Below are 27,579 nucleotides of genomic sequence, written 5' to 3'. Positions count from 1 at the left end.
GCGATAACATTCAAAATAAAATCAGCCTACGACTCCAAACAAATCACCCTTGTGCAAATCGAATATCTCTCTTGAGAGATTACTGTTGTAATCGGTAAGACAAATTTATTAAAACCATACACCGAAAAAAATCTCGATGGTATTATTAACTATGCCTCTATAGTTAATCTTAATCTAGTAAAAGTAATAAGGATTCCTAATCATTATGGTTAGGATCGCTAGGTTGATTCGACAAATTCAAGCCTGGCAAAAACAACCCTGCAAATCTTAGTCAAATTGACTAGGATTTTAGTAATTTTGCCTATTTCCATAATGCGCACGCGTCTGCTTCTGTTCTGACAGTGTTTACCTCTATATCTTTCGCGTCATTTATCGTGATTTCGTAAAACGATTTTTTATCATTACTCGCGTCTATTTTTTGTACATAAAATGGAGTTCTTACATACATCAAAATTGCTGGTTTCTCGGAACCTCTGGAAATATATTTATATATATATATATATATATATATTATATTTATATATATTTTGACTTGAAAATCATAGTGTCTATTAAAAAATTAAAATACCAAGTCGTGTTTAGTGTAGTGGTTATAGTTCTGGGTTTCAAAGTGCGTATTCATTAGGTTCAGGTGTTCGCGTCCCCCCTGCGTCAAATATTTATTTCATAAGTTTAAATTAATTCCAAGGAATATAAATACAAAGTCAAATATAAATATGTTCAAATACAATAATTAATTTTTTTCTTTTTTCTTTTAATTAGTTTTTCTCTTTTATTTGATAATAAGAATTTGATTAGCAATTTCAAATAATTATGATACACAGTGTAAATCTAATATTATTCTCCTAGTCAATTTGACTATTTTTTCCTGATTACATCGACTAATTTTCCTGGTCACTTTAACTATGCTTGAATCTTATTACTTTGACCAGGATTCTATAGTTGACTCCTCTCGTAACTAGGAAACCTAGTCAATTCCTGGTATACGGGTCCTAGGCATTTTTTTCGGTGTATTATTCCATTTAATTAAACTCTTTTATTTTATTCCTTCCTCTATCCTATTTTATAATAAGAACAATATCAATAACAGTTCCCTTAGAGCTGAGCATTAAAACGTTCCATACCAAATATATATATTTTTACAATCAAGACTTCAATTTTCTTTGTGAAAATTTGCTAACGACCTCCGAATTAAAGTATATTACTTTACCCCCGCGACTATCAATTTTATAAACGTAACACATTTTGTTCCAAAAAAAGTGCTCGTTCAAAAATTGGCAACTGCTAGCACTAGTTACGAACGATATTTTTCATAACAAGGTGCAAAAAAGTGCCCTTTTTTGCACCGCGTTATGTAAATATTTTTTCTTTTATATTTCTCGCTAATTAAAAAGTAATTATTAATACAAAATCATTTCTCACAAGTTGTGAAAAATTTCGTCCTTTGGTATATAAGAACAGTTTGCTTCTAAACTTTCAGTGTTATAAGCGCGCGTTTCTACGTGTAGTTATTAAGTATGCGAATATATATGAGCGATTCCATGTCAAGTGATGAAGGTGGAAAAAAATTTTTCTCCAATCGCGCCTAAACTTGGGGCTTTTGTAGTACTAGTGGAAAGTGATTTTTGGTGAAAATATTTTGTTACCCAGTCCAATATTTGCCGAGGGGGAGGGGGTGAAAGTTTTGGGTTTTTCGGTACAATGCTTATTTTGATAATTTTTTACTCTTAAACAATTAAACATAAAAATTTGGCCGAGTACAGTTTCGAAAGTTTATTTCATGCTCTTTCGATTGGAAACAAGCATTTTTAAAAAAACAATTTTTTTTACAAAAAAAATCATAATTAAATTTTAATTTTTCGGGGGGAAGGATACGATTTTTTTTAAATGAAAGCTGAGGTTTTTTTCTAAAATAACATATATATGCAAATGTGGGACTAGAATGTTTAAACATTGAAAAAAAGACATTTCTACCAAACGGAGCCAAAAACCGGGTTTTGAGCCCTCCGGTCAGTAGAAATCTCTTTTTTTCAATGTTTAAACATTCTAGTCCCACTTTTGCATATATATGTCCTTTTAGGAAAAAACATCAGCTTTCGTTTAAAAAAAAAATCGTATCCTTCCCCCCCAAAAATTAAAATTTATTTTTAATTTTGATTTTCTTAGGTCAAAAAATTTTATTTTTCAAAATGCTTATTTCCAATCGAAAGAGCATGAAAAAACCTTTCGAAACTGTACTCGGCCAAGTTTTCATGTTTAATTGTTTAAGAGTAAAAAATTATTAAAATAAACATTGCACCGTAAGACCCCTTGATCACTTGACGTGGAATCGCTCATATGTAAGTCTAGGGTTGTTAGGTTATATGCGTTAAAATGCGAAAATGTGTTAGTCTTAAGTGTTAACAAAGCATCGAACTGTGCAATGAAAAAAATGTGTTCATTCTGTGGCAAAATAGTGTCTGAAGTTACCTATAAATTGGAAAAAATTTAATTTTTTTTCTGTTCATCTAACCATTTTTAATAGTCATAGAAAATTTAATAGACAGTTTTCTAAATTTTAGTGAACGAGTTTTATATATTGGTTAACAGTTTATGAAAGTTTCGTTGACTGTTTTCGAAATTCGGAATGCACTGTCTGCTAAAATGTCGATTCCTTGTATTTAACATCCCTTTGACATTCAGTAAAGGTGATGACAGTTTTCTAAATATTAGCAAACTTCTCGTCATTCATTGTGACTCAAAGAATTTTAATCATTCAAGGATTTTGTGTCCCGTCTCAAAGTAATATACTAGTCCATTAATGATTCACGGACTTTTTCTTTCCGTGTACTTTTTCAAAATTTTGATTCCGCCATCTTGAAATCAGAATTTCTCTATTTTATATTTTGAAAGTACAACTATTTTGCTCACCAATAGCATACTTAAGATAGGTTTAAAAAATTTTTTTAGATCTGAAAAAAAATATTTAAAAAAATGTACTTATTTTTTTGGGTTTTTTTTCAAAATAGCCACCATATTGGATTTTGAGTTGATCGAATCGCTATTTTGACCCCAGAATCTGAAAGAGCGACTCCTAAAACCCCCTACATCTCATTGCTGCTAAAATTTCTTGTCTATAAATACTTCAAATCGTGTATTGAAGTCCAAGTAAAAATTTTTGTCATTTGGGCGTTAATGGGTTAAGGTGTTGCACAATTCCTCACTCTCCCTTATCATCTGCAAATGCAATCGCTTTAATACCCCAGTAAAAAAATTAATTGGGTTTAACTTAAGCTGAATGCGGTTTCACGTAAAAATCGAATTGGGACGTTACGGAAAATGTTTTTTCTTACCGTGAATTGTTTTGAGCAGAATTGTTTGAACTTACGTTTATTGACCTAAGTTGTCATTGTCAATAAAACGAGTTATCGTTATAATGGGTAACAATGCGAGTAACAATGCCAATTACGAACAGATAATATTAAATTTTGTAAAAAGTTAAATATGACTATCAAAATAAATGTTATCACTAGATTGAGCCAATTGAACGTGATAGCGATTGCGGCATTACCGACAACAAATATTTTAATTACCGAAAATTTGTTAATTTTGTATTGACATTTGAGCCTCATTTGAGCTCATTTGTTATGTTAATATTTTAGTTTAGAAAAACTAAAAATATTTGATTATGAATAAAGGAAATATTTTGACTTTTTGTTGTTGAGAATAAGATATATTTTAAAAATTTTCACTTCCATTGATGGAAATGAATTAAAGGAACTGATTCCATAGTTGGTCTTATTGTTAGATTTTCGGAAGGAATTGTTAAATATAAAGAGAAGGGATCATCAATAATTGAACATTATTTCAAAAAGTGTTCGATTTCAAAAACACACATCATTCACCAAACTTAAAAATCACAATTTTACAGGGTGAATTCGGTCACATTTCAGGGTACTTCTCACATTTCAAAATAAATTTAATTAAATCTTTTTAAAATCAAACAAAACTATATATGTATAGCGGAGACTGAGGAGGAAAGTAACAACGCTTATATCTTTTAAACAAATTAGCCGATATACAAAGTTTAAATATTTAAATCAGTAGTGCCCCCTTCAACTTGTCCATAGTGTGCAAGAGCATTTCTGGTTAGGTTAGGTCCGTTAGTGATATGACGTTACAAAAATAAGTCAAAAGTAAGTTTTCGTTTAAATTTTCAATGCTTCATATTTTTTTAATTACACAGTCTTATAAAATGTGCTTTTCGTTTTTTGTAGCTTAATTATCTGTCTTTAAGTTGTAATAGTGTATTTTTAAATTATGTGTAATACTTTTGTGTAATTTAAACTTTTTTTTTTTAAAAAAAGTGAGAAAGAAAGTATGGAAGGTTTATTAAATACTTATTGAAGTATAGAAAAAAAATTTTTGTTTACATTATATAACAAAATGGCGGCGGTAAATTTTTATTTTAAATTTATTCTCATCGCGATTTTTTTAAGTCCTTATATGGGTCCCCTCAAGATGTACCTGTTAGATATGAATTTTAATTTATTTAATAATAATTTAATAAATCTTTATCACAAAAAAAAATCCACTTTATTTAATTGGAAAAATTACTTTTATCAATTAAACAAAGAATTGAAATTATATTCAATTATCCTCAGGAAACGTATTTGCACTTCGGAAATAAAATATTTTAAAGGTAGTGGATCCCTTTCTTAAGTCCGCTATTATTCAGCGGCTCCGGTTAGACGGTATTTACTCGAGTATAAAGGAAGAAAAGATATATCGTAATAGGTGTAAAATTTCAATAAAACACTTTTTTATACAGTTAAAATAATATATGGTTTATTATTAATAATTGTGTATCTGTTTTAAACAAACTGACATTCACGATTTTATATGTTTGTTATTAATTACAAATTAATAATGATAATCTATTTTTATGCGCAATATTATGCAAATCAAGAAAACTGTGTATTTGTATAGAATGTGTAGTATGTTTGGACAATATTAAGTCAACTCACCAGAACAATTATATTACTTTTAAACTTATTTCAGAAAAGTATCAGATTACTTCCTCCGACGAAGCATTTAATATACACCTGTTTGAGATTAATATTCCAGTATCCCAATTTATTTCCTTGGTCGCCTTCTTATTCAGATGTCACTTTTATATATTTATATTATTTGAAAATTCCACAATGAAAATAAATTCCCTTTTTTTTTATTCGCTGATTTTATATGATTGAACAAATATTTAAAAATCGGGGTCACCGAACTTAAATTTTTATTCAATTGATTTATTTTAACTTCACTTTACTTTTTAAACAATTACTTTTATATCAACTTAATCACGCCAAATAATATAGAAACCGAACTCAAATATCTTAATTCAAGAAAATACAATATTCTTAAAAAACCTTATGAAAAATATATGTAGATATATATATATATATATATATATGATTGAAAATAAAACTCTCAATTCCCGAGAGCAACAAAGTAAATATACACAACTTTGTTGCGGGAGGAACCAAGTCAAACTCAATCGTTAAATCAGTCTAAATCATGGACGCACCTTAAAATTTCATAAAAATGTTAATAGTGGGGAGGCTGTTGCACACAGCCCATTGAACTTCTTGTTGCGAGGCAAGCTTTTTGCAAGCTTGCAAATTCCTTTAATGGCATGGCATGAGTTCAATGATTTCTCACCACAGTAGTTTCACTTGTATGTGTCTTTTATTTAAAATATTTGACATCAATACATCTGAGTTTTTCGATGAAAAACAAGCTCTTTGGAAACTGTAATGAAATTCATTTTGAAATATGGGTATTGTCCGTGACTTTCGCAATAATTTTATAAAATTGACATATCCAAATAATAATGAAACCAAGGAAGTTTAATGAGAGTTACTAATTTAATAGAATTGAAATTAATAATCTTGCGACGATGATAGGTTGTTTTGTCTGCCCTTTTAGTGTTTGTTGTATATGTGTACTTAACCTAATTACAAGATTCCCAATTTTAATGAGGCTATATAATATAAATAATTTTTAATTAATAAAAAAAATTAAAAATAGTTACGAAGTCATACGTAACAAATACCCCCCTTTTTTCTGGCTGACGTCCCTTGGCAGCTTTATGTTGAACATATAATTTTGTGAGATTTACATATAATCCTCCTTTGAATGGTTTTACAATATTTAAGTTGTTGGTTTTGCTGAAAATAATGGTTTTTAAACAGAGGCAAACTTTTAGTTGTAATTTTATATCAAAAATTCGTTTCCTCTTTTTTTTTGTTTTAGGAAGATTTTTAAATAAATGAAGTTTGCTTTTGTTTTATTAATAATAATAATAATAATAATAGTCGGAAATTTTTCGTTGTTTAATGACAAGTAATTTTGTATTTTAAGTCATTAAGATCGAGCATGGAAAAAAAATGCGCTTGAATATGTGATTTTAAACTTGCTTTTTCTTTTAATTGAGTTACTGAAAACCTAAAACTTACTTTAATTACTGATATATTATTGCATTTTTTACCAGGCTAGATTTTATTTGTCTTGTTTCGGTGTACAATGATGTTTCTTTCTACGAAAAAAAATTTAAATAATTTAATTGGTGATGTCTGATTTTTTTAAATGTTAAAAAAAAATTATTATTAATTATTATTCATGCTACAATTATTTCGGATTTTAAACGTAGAATACATAGAATAGATCTTTTTGTAATGAAATGATTTCATAATGTAAAAAAACTGAATTTACTGTATCAATTTGTTTAAATTTTAGTACAATTTTTAAATCGCCTTTTTGTTTATAAAGAATTGTTCATTTCTGAGGATATTTTGTTCTTTTTAAAGAAATGTGTTGCATCGATTACAAAGTTTTATTTGTTATTTGATCTATTCTTCTTGTATTTTAGACGAAAACAAAGTTACAAGTTATTTCATGCTTTTTTTAAGAATTACTATTGTTTATATTAAATAATCTGAAATTTGGTACATCTACATGAAATGACTTTTACAAAACCACCTATGTGTCACTAATTTCTTGATTTGGTATAATAACAATGATAGATTTTAAATTTATATTAAATTTTATTAAAAAAAATTTTTTTTTTAAAACAAAAAAATATATTTTATTAATTAAACTTACATTCATGAAATTTTAAATACATTTATAAAGAACGAAAATCTAAACATGCCTCGATGATTTGTGTCGGTTCCGAATATTGCAAAATTTTAAAGAAATAATGTCAATTTTTATTGGCTGACATTGTTTCTTTAATATAAGTTTTGCAGGAAATCATTTAAAAAAAATGACAAGCAATAATTAATAAAATTTATGCATACATGGTGCATAAAAAAATGAAAATTTCTGATTTTCTACCCCTATACCCCCCTTTTTATGCGCTGTCGTCCCTTGACAGCTTCATAGGTTGACTAATAGAAAAACTTCTTAAATAGAGGCAAATTTTAATTAAGTTTTGCTAAATGGTTATATCTGTCACTTTCCTTTTTAGGAGGATTTTATTGTAAATAAAAATAATTTGCTTTTACTTAATTTTTCTTACAGTGTACGTGATACATTTTATAAGACGAATTTGCTTTCGATAAATGTAAATTAAAGACTTTTTTTTCTTTTTTATGAAAAATGATTTTGTTACAAATTTATGTATTTAATTATGTTGTAATATTTAAGCATTTCTTTTTTTATTTTAAAATTTTAAATATAATTTGAGTTTTCGAAATTTGAGTTTAATAAAGTGCTGAGATTGCTTTTATTGTTTTATGTGTTATAATTTTGCTTCTTAGACATTGTGTATATTTTGATAATTTATTTCGTTAAAATATTATTTTTAAATTTATCAGCTATAATTTTTAGAGAACGAGAAATAATAAGAAATATATATTTTCCATTTAAATTACATAAAAGTGAATGAGACATTTTAATATTCTATTCAGGCATTTCTTTCAATGTTTATATCCTACTGACCTAGTCACCTGAAGTGTAACCTGATACGGTGTCGCGTAATCAAGTTCGTACACCTAATTTTAAACATTTTCTGTATATTTTGTTTCAAATATTTATTTTTGTATTTATGAATAGTACTGCGATAGAACTTTTTAATAAAATCAATTCATGAGTTAACGTTATTTTTTTTGTATATAATAATTAAGTATTAAAAACATTATAGCGTGGATATAAAAAAATTAAACTTTGCAAAAATTTCAAATTGAAATCCTTGAAAATCCAAATTTCTGTTATACTTTTAGACGATAGCTCTAAAGAATCATTTCTTTAAAAAAAATTCAATTAAAAAAAAATTGAATTATTTTAAATCTCTTTGATTTCCATATTTATTTAACAGATTTTTTTAATGATTGGAATTTTGTAAAATTTAACTATAAACTCTAGTTATAAAAAAAAATCTTGTCTTTTTTTTTTTTTAAAATAACTTTTAAAAGAAGTTACTTACTTTAGAAACGGTTCATAGCTAAAATTGAGTAAAATGAAAGATGGAAATGATGAAAATAATTTGAAGGATTCACAATGGCAATCTTTTCATAATATAAAATAAAAATTCTACGTCTAGGTTGACTGTAACTATTGTGAATTCTTAGATTTTTAAAACATTTGTATGAACCTTTTTTTTTAAATTTACATTTCTAAAAGAAAATAGTAAAGTAGAGTGGGACGAAAAATATCTGAAGTTTATACAACAATTATTAAATCGATTTATCCAATTAACAAATAAATTTAGAAAACTATTTTGTTTACTTATTTCAAGTATATATATAGAAAAATATTTAAGAAAGAAAGAAAAGAGAAGGAAAAAAAAATTATAGTAATATACTTATTTATTTATATATGTAATTAAGAAAAAAAAGGAAAGAAAAAAAAATGAGTGAAAAAAAAATGGAGATGTAATTAGATCGTGTGCGTCCGGTTTTGGTTTTCCTTTTTTTGTTCTCACGGTTAAAATTTGCAACTTTGCAAATGTGTTTTGTTGAAATATATGTGCTTTTTGTAATATTTCTCAGTTTCTGTTCGTCAGTTGTTGTGATCTGTTTTACGTTTTGTTGATTCGTGAAGTTAAAAAAAAACGAGAAAAAAAATGGCCGGTGTATATAATTTAGATGTTTTGCGTACTGCTCTGGATCTTGTGAGCAATAGTGTTGATGGTCTTCTTGCATATTTGAAGACAAAATACCTGGCCGAGGAGGATAAAAAAATTAAATCCGGTGTCTTGGGGTACGTATTTGTTTATATTCGTTTTTTTTATCATGTATTATACTAAAATTTGCATGAAAAGGATTGCAGATTTTCATCTGTTTGTGTTTTTAAAGTGTTGCGTTTTTTATTCAATTTGAAAATATTAAAGTTTCAATAAATTTTGCTGTTTTTGAATACAGGCGTTTTAAATGTTCTATAATGAGAGTGTAATATTTGTTATAATTTTTTTTGAAATTTAATAAATTTTAAAAATTAATAGTGTTAAACTTGATCTTTTATGTTAGTGTTATTTATGTTACAATAGTGTCATTTTTATTTTGATGTTTTCTTTTATTGGTTTTATTCATGTATTTGTTTTTATATTTTTGTCATGTTTTAATTTTGGAACTAAAATTGTGTAAAAAAAAATTGTGTATATAGAAAATAAAAAAATTAATTAAAAAAAAATTTTAGGCGAGGTGTGTTCTTTTCCAATTGGGTCAATGCTGCGTCTCGGGTGGATCCTAATGGTCTCTGGCCTTGCGAGACCGCATTGTCAGAAAGTCGGAATTATGACTGTGAAAAAGCGGAATGGGTACAGGAGTACCTCTGGTGTTGGGGAGAGCGACGATATAAAGTCCGTTATTTATGGTGCCCTTCAGATTTTTTGATGCCGACTGTGTGTAATGAGTCGGAGGATGAGCTGATTGAGGAAATATTTGGATGCTTAGGCGTCAACGTGCGTACACGGTGAGCAAATTTAAAAAAAAAATAATTACCTAAAAAAATGAATTGGGAATAAAACTTTTTTGTGTGTTTTTATTTTAGATCCTTTTCGAGCTTGCCTGTTTTGCCCATTGTACGTGGTTTCCGACCAAAAAATCCAATTTTTGAATTGGTTTATGTTCAGCGATACAGGAGAGATTGGGAGGAGTTAATATTGACTTATTCCGGTTGGGAACTTGTAAGTTTTTTATGTACTTTTGTTTAATTATATATAACTATTTTCTTTTTATATATTTAATTTGTTTTTAACTTGTTCCGTTTTACAAAAACATTTTAATTTGTTATTAATTCATTGTTGTTGTTTTTTATTTGTTTCAGCGCTGGAAGTTAAATGTGTCATCTGTGTGGTTTTCCCAGTGAGTTCAGCTCGAATTAGATGTTGGTGGTACCAGAGAAAAAAAAATTTTCTTTTTTTTTTAAAATTTGAGGGTTAATATTTAGAAATGTTTTTTTTTATTAAATTGAATTTTGTTAGGATAAAATTTAGACTAATTTTTTTTCAAATTTTGATCATTAAATTTTAATTGACAGAAAGTATAAAAATTGACTTGTTTCTTTTATATCATTTTTAGTATTGTAAAAAAAAATTTTTTTTTTAAATATTGGTGTTTAGTTACCTTTTATGTATTGTTGTGTATTAAAACGTACAACAACAAAAAAATATATGTATATATAAAAAAATGGTGTTTATGTTTTCTTTATTATCCTCCTTTTTTCAATGGAAAAAAATTATTCTGGAAGGAAAATGTAGTTTAGTTTTCTTGAAATAAAAGTAACAATTGTAATCAATTAAATAATTTAAAAAAACGATCAATAATTGTTTGATTAATAATTTTGTAATTAACAAATTTTTGAATTTTTTTTTATTATTATTATATATTATTTTATATTATATGTTATGTATTAAAATTTTTTTGAATGTAAAAATAATATGAAATTTTTTGTTTGTGTTATTTTTTATGTTGTTGTTATTATTTGATTTGCTCTTTTGCTGTTTAAATTCTATTTAATAAAATTATTATTATTTTAAAGAGAAAAAAAAACTATTATAACAAAAATGCTTTACATTAATTGTATGCATTTATTGTTTTTAAAAAAATTGTTAGTATATCTATATACTGGCTACTATATATAGATATACCAACTGTTTGATTCCTTTCGTTTTTCTTTCTCTCGTTCATCATATTCATAGGTGCTCCGCTTGTTTCGTTTTTATCACGAGACAATGCTTTGCTCCGTACACCTTTACTCCACTTCCTTCTATTCGTTTGGCTCCCCGCTTGTCAGCTACCGCCATGAAGCAATGCATGAACCTATGCTTCTGTCTCTTTCTATTTTACTTTTCTCGGCTCTCCGGCGTTTCACCACTACTTCAGAGTACCTACAAGCTGAGTATTCTTATTCCTAATGAATTTTAATTTATGCCTATCTAATAGAATATATATCAAAAATTTTATTTATATTGTTAATTTTTTTTTGTTATGGTGATTACTTCCTAACAAGCGAAATTCAAATAAATTAACCCATATAACCCTTATAATAATTAATAATAATTATAATAATTAACCCCTTATAATGTTCACAAAATTCTATTTAATTTTTCTATCTCATTTAATCAAGTAATAAGTATAATAAGCTATTATGTATTTTTTTTATTATTATTTACTGTACCCATATTTTAAATTAATTGATTTACCCATGTTTATTATATAGTTCGTTTATGATATTTAAAGGCCAGCAAAAAAAAAGCTTTCCTACACTTAAACAATACCCAACCTATTGAAAAGAACTTTTGTTCCTACTATTTTAGGTATTGTACATTGTAGTAACTCATTTTCTTGGAATCTGCAAACTGCTTCCTTTTTCCAATTTGTGTCAAGTAAAAATTTAATCCAAAAGTATTTTTGATGTGTTCCTAATAATTTCTTGTGTATTGAGATATAATATTTCACCATTTCTGAAATTTCTTGATTTAGGCTTTTAAATGAAAAAATCGTATTTGTGACGAATTCTTTAACTTCAGCGTAAGTATTTGTCGAAATGATTACGTCCGCATTTGATACTTGATTATTCCATTCGTCTTTTTTTTCTTCTTTATTTTCCATACTTAATTGTTCCGGAGATATAAATTTGATCTTTCCAGGGGGTTTTCCTTTTCTTAGTTCTGTCATTGGGCTGTCCGAATTCATACGTTCTATTAGTGAATATGAATTCTCCACGATTGCGATATCCTCATTATTAGTCTGTGTATTATCTAAAAGTTTTTTACTTTTCTTAATAGTTTTTTCGTTACTTTCCTGATCTGATTTTATCTCATTTAGTCCACGGTTAATTTTAGATTTTGAAATATCATTGTCTTCTTTTAAAATGTCGTTAATAGCACAAGTATAGTTTTCTAATTCGTCTTCTTCCTTTAAATCTATTGTAAAGTTGCTATTTTCCGAACCAAGATTTTGTAAAGTGTCCTCCTCCATTTTTCCATCGTCTTCAAACATTTCATTGTCCCAAACAATTGTTATTTCTTTCTCAGAAAGTTCTTCAATGATGTTAATATCTTCTTCGTCATCGGAATTATTTATAATAGGATTCGTATACACCGCTATTTGTTCTTCTTCCACTGTCTTTTTTATACTGTGAGTGGTAATTTTGTCGGTGGATTCTTCTGTTGCAAGTCGTAGTTCACTTATAGAAGGTGAGATGTTATGATCCCATTGTTCTTTATCCTTTTCAAGGTTCCTGTTTGGTTGCGAATCGCTGAATATAACGGGTGGTATTATAAAATCATCAACACGTTCTCTATTAAATTTGCGTTTGTTTATAAAATAATCTCTTCTATAACAATCATTGTTGAAAGATGGTAGCTGTCGATTGCATAATCTTCTGTAAATTTCCTGTTGTTCGTTGTATCTTCTATCTCTTTCACTGAGATGAAAGTTCTGTTCATCGTTTGCATGTGTGTACTTTCTGTAATTAGTGTTATAATCTTGAAAGTACCGATCCCTGTCGTTAAAATTGTTTCTTTCATAGCCTTGTGATGTCATGTCCAAATTTTTCCAATGTTCTTCAAAATGCGTGTTCCTATTTTGGTTATTAAATTCATTACGGTCATATGTCCTTTCATCAAATTGTTCACTTTGTTGATGGTTCTGTATTTGCCATTGTTGGTCATTTGGTTCAGGATAATAATTCAGTGAATGTAGTTCATACATGTTAAATTGGTTGCTTGCATTCTGGTAGTTGTATTGATCTTCATAATTAACATCATCATCAAAATAATCAGAATCTCGATCATAATTATTGTCTTCCATCCTGTGTACATCTTGCTTAACGTTATAATTATCTTGACATTAATTTGGATGCCATTGATCTGTAGAATTATTTTTTCGATCTTCTGCTTCAAAATAATATCCCTCCGTTTTCCATCTTTCTATGTGTCCTCTTTGTAACAGTACGTCATAAACTGTTTCCATTTTTAATTTAATATAATTCAAATATAAGTAATTGATTTAACTTTAACTCAGAAAACTTTAATAAAAAAAAATTTTTTTAAACATAATGCAATAACACGATAGTTTTATATTAGCCCATTGTTGCATAATTCTGATATAATTTGTTTTTTTTTTTACAAAATTGCTTAATGCTCTAAATACTTGATGAAAAGAAAAACCTTGCATTTTTTACTGTGTCAATGCATTATTTCTGTAATTAATCTTTTTTTGAAATTAAATAAACATTTAACTAAAAAAAAAATTTCTTAATTTTTTAACAAAATAATAGCAAATAAGTTCTAATTTATAGTTTGCTGTATTTATGAAAAATGACACAAATTTTATTTGAGATTCTACACATTGTTCTCTTTAATTCTTTATTCGTTGTGACCGGCCTTGACTTGGAAATTCTACTCCGTTTTACTCGTCAGCACGTTTTCTTCCTCAATCTTGAAATTATTTTTATGTGTTATTTATTAACACATCTCAATTCATGTCAAATTATGATTTATTTATCAATATTTAGTAAATCTATTATTACATTAAAAAAAATGTATTTTTCTTTATTTTTATTTTAAACTCGAATGTTTGTTTTAATAAAAAAATCCCGTTTTACATTAACAATTCATTTTTATTCATTTTTTGAATTAAAGTTTGTAAACCAAGTAACTTTTAAATGCCAAACAATTATTATTTCAAAATAATGAAAATTCACTTTTGATTTTTCTAACGAAATCCCTATTTAATCATTATCAGTATTCGACAAATTTCAATCCTCTCACTTGTCCAAGTGGCTACACACTTCCGACAAGGTTGTTTTTTATTCGAGGAAATAAAACCGATTTATTAAGGAAACCAGAGCTTGCCGACTGCAAGGATAGTTACCGTTCCCTAAACTCGACGTTAGCGAGTTAAAAAAAATTCTAACTACCCGCACCTAACTAGAAACCCAAAAACGTAGTTTTCCTGAAATAGATAAAACACAAGAAAATATTTTATAATTATAGTACACTGCATATAATGAATCAATTCAATATTTCAATTTTGTATAATATGTGTAAGTGTATTAGTATGTATGTGATATAATTTATCTTACATTTTTTTTTATTTTTCCTTTTTTATATTTTTATAAATAAAAGAAAGAAATCCCACCGCTGCCACCAATTTTGTTAGATATGAATTTTAATTTATTTAATAATAATTTAATAAATCTTTATCACAAAAAAAAATCCACTTTATTTAATTGGAAAAATTACTTTTATCAATTAAACAAAGAATTGAAATTATATTCAATTATCCTCAGGAAACGTATTTGCACTTCGGAAATAAAATATTTTAAAGGTAGTGGATCCCTTTCTTAAGTCCGCTATTATTCAGCGGCTCCGGTTAGACGGTATTTACTCGAGTATAAAGGAAGAAAAGATATATCGTAATAGGTGTAAAATTTCAATAAAACACTTTTTTATACAGTTAAAATAATATATGGTTTATTATTAATAATTGTGTATCTGTTTTAAACAAACTGACATTCACGATTTTATATGTTTGTTATTAATTACAAATTAATAATTATAATCTATTTTTATGCGCAATATTATGCAAATCAAGAAAACTGTGTATTTGTATAGAATGTGTAGTATGTTTGGACAATATTAAGTCAACTCACCAGAACAATTTTATTACTTTTAAACTTATTTCAGAAAAGTATCAGATTACTTCCTCCGACGAAGCATTTAATATACACCTGTTTGAGATTAATATTCCAGTATCCCAATTTATTTCCTTGGTCGCCTTCTTATTCAGATGTCACTTTTATATATTTATATTATTTGAAAATTCCACAATGAAAATAAATTCCCTTTTTTTTTATTCACTGATTTTATATGATTGAACAAATATTTAAAAATCGGGGTCACCGAACTTAAATTTTTATTCAATTGATTTATTTTAACTTCACTTTACTTTTTAAACAATTACTTTTATATCAACTTAATCACGCCAAATAATATAGAAACCGAACTCAAATATCTTAATTCAAGAAAATACAATATTCTTAAAAAACCTTATGAAAAATATATATAGATATATATATATATATATATATATGATTGAAAATAAAACTCTCAATTCCCGAGAGCAACAAAGTAAATATACACAACTTTGTTGCGGGAGGAACCAAGTCAAACTCAATCGTTAAATCAGTCTAAATCATGGACGCACCTTAAAATTTCATAAAAATGTTAATAGTGGGGAGGCTGTTGCACACAGCCCATTGAACTTCTTGTGGCGAGGCAAGCTTTTTGCAAGCTTGCAAATTCCTTTAATGGCATGGCATGAGTTCAATGATTTCTCATCACAGTAGTTTCACTTGTATGTGTCTTTTATTTAAAATATTTGACATCAATACATCTGAGTTTTTCGATGAAAAACAAGCTCTTTGGAAACTGTAATGAAATTCATTTTGAAATATGGGTATTGTCCGTGACTTTCGCAATAATTTTATAAAATTGACATATCCAAATAATAATGAAACCAAGGAAGTTTAATGAGAGTTACTAATTTAATAGAATTGAAATTAATAATCTTGCGACGATGATAGGTTGTTTTGTCTGCCCTTTTAGTGTTTGTTGTATATGTGTACTTAACCTAATTACAAGATTCCCAATTTTAATGAGGCTATATAATATAAATAATTTTTAATTAATAAAAAAAATTAAAAATAGTTACGAAGTCATACGTAACAGTACCTAAAGGTATTTGCTAAATATCTTTAGTCAGATTTTTTTATATTTGTTGTTAAAGCCATAAATGCACCCTGGGGCTAAATGTTAAATGTATTTTTACATGTTGTTAAAAATATTTTTACATTTTTCGTTTTTTCGGATTTATTTGTTTAAAAATTATTTATTTTACATTAGGCAAGTACTCTGTCAAAAAACATAACCGTTCACGTGAAATAAATAAAAAAAAAATTTTCGAAATTTTTATTTATTAACTTTATAACTGTTCTGGGAGCGTTCACAAATGATGTCACGCAATTTTTCGGGATTTTAGACCCCCCTCTCCCCCCTGTCACGCAATTTCACATGTAAAAATACATTGTGTCACGTTAAGGAGAGACCCTCCCCTACCCCCAAAAACGTGACATCATTTGTGAACGCTCCCTCTAAAGCTTTTGTTAAATAAACACAGATCTTTTATTAATTAATAATTACTTGTTCACGTATACTTTAACTAATCTACTACTTAACACCTATCAAAAAATAGTTTTAGTAGGCTAGAAAAAAACAAAATTTTCAAAAAAGGACAAAACGTATTTTACGCGAAAATATCAGAAACTTTTATATTGAAAGTTGTAGAAAACAAGTCGCCCAACAATATTGATATATAAATATTTGCATCTAAGCGGGTTATATTGTCTAAAAAAATCATTTATGCAAAATTTCACTTTTCGCCCCAGTCTCCCCTACTTATAGATTTTTCAATTTGATGTAAACTCTATATTTTATAAAGAATTTACTGATAATTTTTTGGCAAAAAATTTATTATTTTTATTTTATTTTATTTTATTTTTTTAATAAAAATATTAAATATGTATTAAATTTGTGCCAAATGTGTACAATTTGTACTTTAAGTATCTTTGTATTTTTCCAAGTTGATAATAAAAATATTATAAATTTATAACAGTCTTCAAATTGTAATATTAACCATAATTCTATAATGTTTCTTTCCACCTCTGAGGTTGGAAGGAAAGTAACAAATGCAGAGGTCGTGAAAAAGGCATGTTTTGAACTAGTTTTTTGATCTGAATGTCTAATTCAAATTTAATTAAAAAGGGAAAAGTCCAAGCTTTCAATTAAGGTATTAACAAAAATTATTCGTTAAATAGTTTGAACACTACAACGAAAAAACTGATTTTTGTTACTTTCCTCCTCGGTCTTCCCTACTTTGAAAAAAGACATCCTATAGCATAACAAAAACTTAACCCAAATAAGTTAAGACTCAGAAATAACGATCAAAAAACTTAAAAATCCGAAGAACGGTTGATTACTAGCACCTCTAGAAACACTTGACCGCCTCTGATTCCATGTTGAATTCATGAAACTAAACGAAAGTTCGTTAACATAAGTTGAATTTCCAGTACTATTCACAGTATCGATATCTCCATCTTAATTGGAGTTCATAGCGTCAAATCGCTAGTGACCGACTTTACCCCGCAGTCTCCTCTACTTTTGTATTAAAATGGACATTTTTGCATGGAAAGACAATGAATAGGAATTTTATTTCGTATGTTGAATAGTAATTCAAAGTAATTGGTAATTTTTTTCGAGAGAACCCAATGGGAAATAGCCATTAGTCTACCATTTGTGAATTAATGGCCCAATATTGGGAGCCAAAATTCCATTATTGGCACCCAATAATGGACCACTAATGGTAAAATCGTGGGATGTCCACGCCGATGCCAATAATTGGCAACCATTATTGGCACATTATTGGCTGCCATTAAAAAACCAAGAATAAAAAAAAAAATTTTATTAAATTTTATTAAATAATAAATTTATTTATTTAATAATTATTTTATTTATTATTATTATTATTTATTATTACAAATATTAAATTTTTTAATTAATTATTTTATAGAAATGGTTATTATTTTCTATCCCATCGAAATGTGAATAACCCTTTCGTTCAGAGTCTAAAAATTATTTACCTCACATCCATCAGTGAAAAAATAGGAGAGGACGGGCAGAGTAAAATTCCACAAATATTCGTAAGAATGCTGCCTCCTTATATACTATTCAAGTTTCATGATAGTTGCGAGAGATGTAACGTATGCCTGAAATTTCGCTCCTCTCCGGTAGAGGCAGCACTAAATGTGCGGATAAATTTGAATATCGTTTTAATTATTACAATAAATTTACTTATAAGACTATATTAATATTGGCAAGCAACATGGGCAATTCGACTGGGTATTTTCTCACGGTAAAACCTTTAGCGGAAAAGAACTGTAAATTATAACAAAACCTGTGGTAGAGGAGACGAAAGCTGGGTCTTTTGTAACAAATAATAATAGATTTTTATTGTGAATAAGAACGCGAAACTAAAGTGAACGTTTTAGTTATTTTGGTACTCTTTAGAATTTCAGTTTATAGTTTTAATCCTATATCCGAAGATAGTTAAATATGTTTTGCACATGTGTGCTATGAGACAGCCAGACCCCCTTGGCCTGAGTCATAAAAAAAGGTCTCTTTTGTTTCGTCGCCTCTACTACTCGAAGGGATAATATGATCGAGAAAACTCTCTCTTTTCCGTATTTTTGGTTTTTCCAGTTTTTTGCAAGAGTGCATGGGAATGGATGTACTCCTACCCTTTTCCCTTCGGGGGTGGGGGTTGAGGCCCCAGGTTGAGACTGTAGAGATAGAGAGATGTAACGTCAGATTTTCCCCGACTTTGAAAGAATAAAGTTCGAAATACTTTGTGGAACAAATCTTAAGTTGTATTGTTGCGTTATAGAAATAAATTGTTGCAGTTTGAAAAGAGATAAATTTTCCTTTTATTCATTCAGTAAAATCCTGTAACAAATTTTCACGATTAACTTCAAGTTGTTTTACCATAATTATTTCTCCGCGGGAGTTGAGCTTTCTAGCTCTTCATTGCAGAAACGAACTCTAACGTCGTCGAGGATTCCGCTTTGAAATCATAATAAAATTCGAGATCAAATTTTCATAACAATACTAAAGCAAATTTGAATTTTGAGAACTTTACCGCGCAAAACAGACTCGGCGCGTCACAGAGAGTTTCACGCAATACCTCCTATGGGGCGTTGAGCGAACTACATACTTACCTCATGATAATTTCTGCAGCGCGGTAAGTACGTAGTTCGCTCAACGCTCCGTAGGAGGTGTTGTTTCAAACTCTCTCGCAACTAACATGAAACTTGAAAAGTATATAAGGAGGCAGCATTCTCACAAATATTTGTGGAATTTTATTCTGCCCGTCCTCTCCTATTTTTGCATTGATGGATGTGAGGTAAATAATTTTTAGACGTTGAATAATGAGATAGAAAAAGAAAGACATATACTTACGTCCTTCTTACACTCACTGCTCAACGCAAAACGCAGCGTTTCAACGCAAGCATGTAAACACAGCCTTAGACTATGAACGAAAGGGTTAAGGGGCTTGTATACCTCCTCCGTTCTAAGGGTGCGATCCCATGTGAGCAGAATACGTCGACCGAAAGCAGAAAATCATCAGTGCAAAAGAGATAGGTAGATATTGTTGTTCTTTTCACTCTCATGATTTTCTGCTTTCGGTCGACGTATTCTGCTCACATGGGATCGCACCCTAAGTATATCAGAAACGTCCAGCATTTTGATTGGCTATGCTCATAGAGAATTTCCAAAAAATTTAATGTTTTGGCAATTCTCTATGAGCATAGCCAATCAAAACGCTGGACGTTTCTGAATATACTCAGAACGGAGGAGGTATACAAGCCCCTTTATTCACATTTCGATGTGATAGAAAATAATAACCATTTCTATAAAATAATTAATTAAAAAAATTAATATTTTTAATAATAAATAATAATAATAGGGTCAATTGGGGTAAATGTAAACGGAATATCTATTTTTCACCAAAAACATTAGTTTTTTTTGTTAGGCCGCAGTCCCATGGCAGCGTTTTGCGTTGCGTTGTAATGAGAGAGAATGCAGCAAACGTATATTTGCGTCTTTTACTCTCCCATTAAGACGCAACGCAAAACGCTGTCATGGGACTCCACCCTTAAAAGGTAAAACGGACGGATTTTTTTGCATGAACTTGTAACTAGAGTTCCCTAGAAAAATTTTATGAGGTTCAAAAAAATATTGATGCACCTGAATCGCCTAAAACTGACTGTTTACATTTACCCCGAGATTTTGAAATTTTCCTAAAATTCGGGGTAAATGTAAACACCACTGTAGTTAAGCGAGGTTTAAGAAACAAGTTATTTCAAGTATACTACTGTTTTAAGGGATGGAAAAACTGATAAAAATTCTTCGTAGATGTATAGTAAATCAACCAGTTGACTGATAACACAGGTCAACAAAAAAAGACTTACTTTTTTTTATGAGATAGCGGAATGGTTTCCTATGTATTTTTGGACGCTGAACACGATCCCGACTTCCAAATTTGCCCATCACGTCAGGATTTTGAGAAAAGTGGGGGTAAAGACCCCAAAAACGCTTTTTTGAGGATTTTCAACATTTCTTTTCTCTTTAACCTGACGTACTAGAGACTTCCACAAGGTCTTAAATTAAAGCTTGTAATGTGCACTACAAGACCAATATCCATAAAATAAAAAAAAGTTAAAATTTTTTTCAAAAAATGGGGTTGAAGACACCAAAAATTTGTGTTTTTAGATTGCTTTAATAGACTTCTTGCAATCGCTTGGATTCGCTTGAAAATGGGTACTTGGGGTTTTTGGGGTCGCTGATTACGAATCCGATATTTGTTTGCAAAAATTTAAAACGGCGAAACCAAGATGGCAGATGTAAAAATTAAGAATTGCTTGGATTCGCTTGAAAATTGTTATTTCAGGGTTTTTGGGGTCGCTGATTACGAATCCGCCATTTTTAATTTTTGCAAACTAATATCGGATTCGTAATCAGCGACCCCAAAAACCCCAAGTAACCATTTTCAAGCGAATCCAAGCAATTGCAAAAAGTCTATTAAAGCAATCCAAAAACACAAATTTTTTATGTCTTCAATCCCATTTTTTGAAAAAAATTTTTATTTTTTTTTTATTTTATGGATATTGGTCTTTTAGTGAACATTACAAGCTTTAATTTAAGACCTTGTGGAAGTCTCTAGCACGTCAGGTTAAAGAGAAAATAAATGTTGAACTAGTAATGTAAAAACTTGAATAACTTGAATAAGAATCTAAAATCGAATTTTTAAATTTCAAAATGGTGGATCCAATATGGCGGATGAACCTAAAAATAATATTTTTAAATATTTGAAGTCAAATTTTAAATTTTCAAAATGGCGGATGAACCTAAAAATATTTTTAAAAATTGATCAAATTTTCAAAAAAAAAATTTTTTTTATCAAATTTTTTTTTAAAGAGGACCTAATTTCCTTTTCTATGTAATTTTACATTGCCAAATTAATGAAATTGTGAAATAGAAGCAAATTTATTCAATTATTTTCTTTTAAAATGTAGTTCAAGTTCTGTTTACATTTACCCCGAGTTTTCGAATTCTCGGGGTAAATGTAAACACTTAATTATTTATTAACTAAATTGACGAAAATCAAAAATCAAGGTCAATTTTTGTTAGGGCATTAATAAAGAAGAATTACATATTTTTGTTTGATTTTTAAATTTATTTTTATGCAAATACGAGACAAAATACTAAAACAGTCAAACTTTGGTTTTCAATCTTTTTTGCATTAAAAGGTAACTTACACTATGGCATTGCCAATTGTCAAAATAAAATATTGGCAATACTCAGAATAACATCTTGTAGGTGAGCTGAGGTAAAAATATTGACGTCGTACTTATTTTTTAATTTGTAAATTTAACTGAAACATCTACTGTTTACATTTACCCCTTGTTTACATTTACCCCCAAATGACCCTAAATAAAATAATTATTAATTAAAGGTAATGAATTTAACAATCTATCCGAATCAACTTTTCACTCAGCACTTAATTTCATGTATCGACAGCACAGCTATCCTAAATACAGAAACCTGCCTTCTTGAAAAATATTTTTCGAAATTAATTAATAATTTCTAAAATATCAAAGAATTAGAAAAAAATCGGGGGTATGGTGGGATACGAACCCACGACCTTTCTATTGTCGGTAGACTGCTCTGACCAACTGAGCTACATGCACCTCCGAGATCTTCCCAACTCTTTGATACTTTTATACTTCTACTTTATTTCATGGTAAGGTAGAAATTTTTATAAAGTGATAATTAAGCCAATTTAGATTCAATGGCGAATTTTTAAATTTTAAAATGAATTTATAATTCGGTGGTATATATAATTAAAGGTAATGAATTTAACAATCTATCCGAATCAACTTTTCACTCAGCACTTAATTTCATGTATCGACAGCACAGCTATCCTAAATACAGAAACCTGCCTTCTTGAAAAATATTTTTCGAAATTAATTAATAATTTCTAAAATATCAAAGAATTAGAAAAAAATAGGAGGCATAGCAGTCTACCGGCAGTAGAAAGGTCGTGGGTTCGTGGCCACCATGCCTCCGATTTTTTCCTAATTCTTTGAAATTTTAGAAATTATTAATTAATTTCGAAAAATATTTTTCAAGAAGGCAGGTTTCTGTATTTAGGATAGCTGTGCTGTCGATACATGAAATTAAGTGCTAAGTGAAAAGTTGATTCGGATAGATTGTTAAATTCATTACCTTGAATTATATATACCACCGAATGATAAATTCATCTTAAAATTTAAAATAATTATTAAATAAATAAATTTATTATTTTATAAAATTTAATAAAATTTTTTTTTATTATTGGTTTTTTAATGGCAGCCAATAATGTGCCAATAATGGTTGCCAATTATTGGCATTGGCGTGGACATCCCACGATTCTACCATTAGTGGTCCATTATTGATATTATTATTGATATTATTGATATTGATATTCCAGTATTGTCCGGACAATACTGGAATGTTGGCTCCCAATATATTGGGTCATTAATGCGCCAATGGTCTTTTTCCCATTGGGAAATGCAAGGAAAAATTCTCCTTGCATTTTTCGAGCAAAATTACATTAATAACTTCCAGAAAGTTAACATCGAAAACATCTTGCAAAACAAGGATGCTATCTGGGTGCCAAAGTCATATCCAATAAATGTATCCATGTACAATTAAATACTTGATAAATGAAGTATCTATTTTACAATAAGTATATTCAATTAGAAAACATTAAATTTTAAGAATTCATTAAAAAACTTATCTAATACAAATATGTTACCTTTAATATAACACTTCTCAATTATCACAGATTTGTTTTGGTGGCATTTCTTTCTTTTTATATTGACTGCATTGGCTGTTTATGTTCTTTTTCTAAAGAGCCTAATGTTCTATTAAAAATTTGAAATCACATTTCCAAATTAGGAAACAATTTGGTCATTACAAAGTAGGCAACGTCATAATTATTCCAGTAACCCGTATGAGATGTTAATGTTGTTAGATAATTTCTTCCTAAACCACTTGGACGAAGTACATAATCCAATCGATGATTTAATTCTGTTAAAACATTAATATATAACATTATTATTTTAAATACCATTCTTTATTTTTCGATTTAATATTGCAATATATTAATTTATTCTTTTATATAATCTTAAAAACCTTTTAATCTAATATTTTAAAGAAAGATATTTCAGCAAAAACAGTAATACTTGCTCACAGACAGACATTTTTGACATTTGTAAATTATTCTGATGCATTTTTGTGATTCTGATATTTTGTGGTTTTCTTGATTATTTCTTACACAATTTTAGAGTGCGTCTTTAAATTTTTTGTAAGAACTCCATCAGTTCCGTAAGGGAAAGTAGGTAGGAATATATATGGGAAATTTAAATTCATTTCCTATGTCAGAATTGACATAGGATTTCATTTAAGATTCGACATAGAGTTTCATGTGAGATTTGACGTGGTATTTTATTAGAGATCCAATGAAGGAATTTTCAAAAGATTAAAAATTATTATTATTATTTATCTAGTGTTACAGGTTTTCAACTCTTATATGGGGAAATCTCACGAAATGGGGACTTTTTGTTGTAAAAAAATTTATTTTTCAAATTAGTGGCACATTTTTTTTACCATAAATTATTATTCTTCGACCAAATAGAAGGATATTTTAACCGGCGTAATTCATATTTATTAATTGCTACTTTATTTAAACTATTTTTTTCATATTGCTTCCTCATAGAGGAAGGATTGTATTAGCAAAATTTTTGATTGTGATTTTTTGACATATTTACAAACTTTTTTTCATTATACCTAATCGTTTAGTACTTTATGCACGAATGGGCATTGCCCGTATAAATGTTATAAATAAATATAAAAAAATTTTTATGTAATTTTATCTCAGAAGTCCAAAAAACGGATTTTAAAAAATTGTCCCGATGTGTGTGTGTGTGTGTGTGTGTGTGTGTGTGTGTGTACTAACATTACATTTGCCTCAATATCTCAGAACAAGAAAGAGCTAAAGGCCTCAATTTTTTTTTAAATTGCAGGCCTCCCCGGGGGACATAAAATGAGAGTATTTTCAGCCCGATTCATAAAGTTTAACTATATTTTTTTTGCATTTTTCATTTTGTAAAAAAACGTTTTTTGGCCTTAACTTAAAAAAAATGTTAGGACACCTATAAATGTTTTTCTTTAGTTTTGTAGAGTTTTTTCAGGCGCATCTTTTGAGCCTTCATTGAACATTTTTCGTCCATATTATCCGTAGATATTAAAGTTTTAAAAATCTAAATTTTTCGAAAATAACACTTTTTTGAAAATTTTGTTGAAAAATATAAAAGTAACTTCAAAAGTATCATTACCAACTTGTAGAGCACTTAAAAAGGCTTCGATTGGCCTATTTTTGAACCTGATTCGGTCAGAAATTATCAAATTATTGGTATTTGAAAAATCAAAAATTGTGGAAAATAACATTTTTTCAACATTCTTGTTTATTAACTTATGTGTAATTATTAAACTATTATAATCATTTTATAGAATATATAAAAACATATTTTTTGGACCAAGATTTAATGATTTTTAACTCTTTTATAAAAATTAATTGTTATATTTCAATTATTATTATTTCTATGAGGAAGCAAAGTGTTCATGAAATGAACACCAAAGTTATAAAAATGTACAACTTGGCAGCGGTTTTTATGGTTATGAGTGCACACTGAAAGAAACTTTGTTACAATATATGATAAAGTCGAAAGGAAATTTTAGTATTTTATTTTTCAAACGTAGGACATTCAGGGTTGATATTAAAGATTAATATAATTTTACGAATTGCTTTTACGGTAAATATATTCAAGAAATTGAAATTATTATTTTTTACTTTGAATTCAGAATTTTTGAATATTTATAAAAGTATACGAAAAACCAGTAGTCAGTAAATAGACGCGCCCATTCGTTATTTACAAAATTTATACGAAAATTCAGAACGATTTTTTCGTAATTTGCAAAAACTATTATATATAATTTTATATTATATATGGGCAATTCCACGCAAGATTTACCTATGACCTTGAGAATTCGGTTGAACATATTTTTTTCTCAATCTATATGGAAAAAAAAGAAATACGTGTTTTTTTATTTTTGAATACATCTCCCTTTCGTTAAAATACAATTTTTAATTGTTATAAACAATAATAGTTAACAAATAATGAACTTTGGTTCCTCTGCACCAAAAAGAATTTTTTTCATAGTTTTCTTTGAAGTTTATTACAAAGAATATATGTTAAAAAATAGTGAACGTATGAAATAGTTTGTTCAATAACTATAAACAATTTAATTTATATAAATTTGTATTAAATGTTTTTTTGCTTTCCTTGTGTTTTTGAAAATTAAAATAAAAAAATTAATTAATATAAAATAAATGCAATTAATATATATTTTACATTCAAATGTTTATTGTTTTATTTTGACACAAACATTCTTTGTAATAAACTTCAATGAAAACTATGAAAAAAATTCTTTTTGGTGCAGAGGAACCAAAGTTCATTATTTGTTAACTATTATTGTTTATAACAATTAAAAATTGTTTTTTAACGAAAGGGAGATGTATTCATTGAATGAACCTAAAGTACAATATGAATATGAAAGAACAAAGTTTTTTTATGGAGAGGAACCAAAGTTAACTATTTGTTAACTAATATTGTTTATAACAGTTTAGATAAATTATTTTATGTTTTACTATTTATTTGGTGGTCGTATATTATATTAATTGAATCTGATTTAGGACATGTGTAGTAGCAAAATAAGAAAATAATCTTTCATTTTTAAAGGAAACTACACAATTAATTTGTTAACTTTTTGTTTTTAAAAAAAATTATAAACAATTGAAGATTCTTAGGTTTGCATGGAGAGATATCTTCAGAAATTGTTCTTCTTTTATTTAAAACAAAAAACACTCGAATCGATTAAAAATTTTAGTCTGTAGACATTTTTTGAGAAGTAAATTGTAAAAAAATTCCATTGTGAGGCGTTTCGTAGAACGTGAGCACCTTGCACGTGATTTTTGAAAATTTTGTACAACTCATTAAACGCGTAGGCCCACTCCAAAACTTTTTGGAAAATCTTCTGTATATTATAAGGTATAAATAAATTTAAAAAAAAGGGTCCAAACCCAAGTGCGAAATGCCAAGACTGCAAAAACGGCCCATCATTGGTGCAGTAATGTCTGCCGAGAATTGGCAGTAGTTACTAGGCCATTATTGGTAACCAAAACGTCCCATTACTGGGCCAATGATGGTGCCGATGGTCAGAATTTCAAATTTTTTAAGACTGGGCCAGCTCTCGGCCCAATAACGGCACATTCATGGCAAAGTTTATCAATGTTTAATGTCAAAAGACAATTGCCAGTGATGTGCCGACCATCGGCCCAGTAATGGCTCATTATTGGCACTTTAATGGCAAAAAATTTGTATCGTTCATGGCAAATTATAATTACCAGTATTGGGGAGTAGCTTGGCTCAGTAACGGCATAATATTGGCAAAGTTGATCAATCTTTAATGGCAAAATTCAATTGCCAGTGATGTCACGAAGATCGGCCCATTAATGGCACATTAGTGGCACTTTAATGGCAAACATTTTGTATCTTTGATGGCAAATTATAATTGCCAGTATTGGGGCGTAGCTTGGCCCAATAACGGCACGTTATTGTCAAAGTTGATCAATCTTTAATAGGAAAATTCAATTGCCAGTGATGTGACGAAGATCGGCCCATTAAAGGCACATTAATGCCATTTTAATTTGGTATAATTTTTTATAAGAATTGAAATTTAAGAAACATTCAGGTATTCAATAAATTATTTATTTTGTATTTAAATAATTGAATAAGCTTGAAAAGGATTCAAAT

The 27,579-nt window shown here is 28.3% G+C and overlaps 3 protein-coding genes across 4 annotated transcripts in view; 1 reads left to right on the top strand and 2 right to left on the bottom strand.

Annotated features, from left to right (window-relative positions):
• The window catches only part of LOC122510011, a 197,330-nt gene that overhangs the window by 147,240 nt on the left and 22,511 nt on the right, over positions 1 to 27,579 (bottom strand). For both annotated transcript variants that reach the window (XM_043624390.1, XM_043624389.1), the window contains one exon: positions 23,460 to 23,734. The gene's annotated coding sequence lies outside the window, so the exon portion shown is untranslated. The remainder of the gene's footprint in view (positions 1 to 23,459; positions 23,735 to 27,579) is intronic.
• LOC122510012 lies at positions 8,911 to 10,443 on the top strand. The gene is made up of 4 exons (XM_043624392.1): positions 8,911 to 9,237; positions 9,673 to 9,948; positions 10,027 to 10,162; positions 10,303 to 10,443. Exons 1-4 carry the CDS (start codon positions 9,101 to 9,103, stop codon positions 10,342 to 10,344), a joined length of 591 nt encoding a protein of 196 aa, XP_043480327.1. The 5' UTR covers positions 8,911 to 9,100; the 3' UTR covers positions 10,345 to 10,443.
• On the bottom strand, positions 11,745 to 13,292 carry LOC122509975 (putative uncharacterized protein DDB_G0282499). Its single transcript, XM_043624338.1, has one exon. It carries the CDS (start codon positions 13,290 to 13,292, stop codon positions 11,745 to 11,747), a length of 1,548 nt encoding a protein of 515 aa, XP_043480273.1.

Source organism: Leptopilina heterotoma, unplaced genomic scaffold (genome assembly GCF_015476425.1).
Source record: "Leptopilina heterotoma isolate Lh14 unplaced genomic scaffold, ASM1547642v1 Lhet_65, whole genome shotgun sequence".
NCBI lineage: Eukaryota > Metazoa > Arthropoda > Insecta > Hymenoptera > Figitidae > Leptopilina > Leptopilina heterotoma.
Note: the sequence above shows the minus strand (reverse complement) of the source record. Positions and strands in the feature narration are given on the sequence as shown.

Coding starts and splice junctions, on each gene's coding strand:
- LOC122510012 (XM_043624392.1), top strand. CDS start 9,101: ATGGCCGGTGTATATAATTTAGATGTTTTGCGTACTGCTCTGGATCTT. Junction 9,949..10,026: donor GGCGTCAACGTGCGTACACG/GTGAGCAAATTT, acceptor TTTTTATTTTAG/ATCCTTTTCGAGCTTGCCTG. Junction 10,163..10,302: donor CTTATTCCGGTTGGGAACTT/GTAAGTTTTTTA, acceptor TATTTGTTTCAG/CGCTGGAAGTTAAATGTGTC.
- LOC122509975 (XM_043624338.1), bottom strand. CDS start 13,292: ATGGAAGACAATAATTATGATCGAGATTCTGATTATTTTGATGATGAT.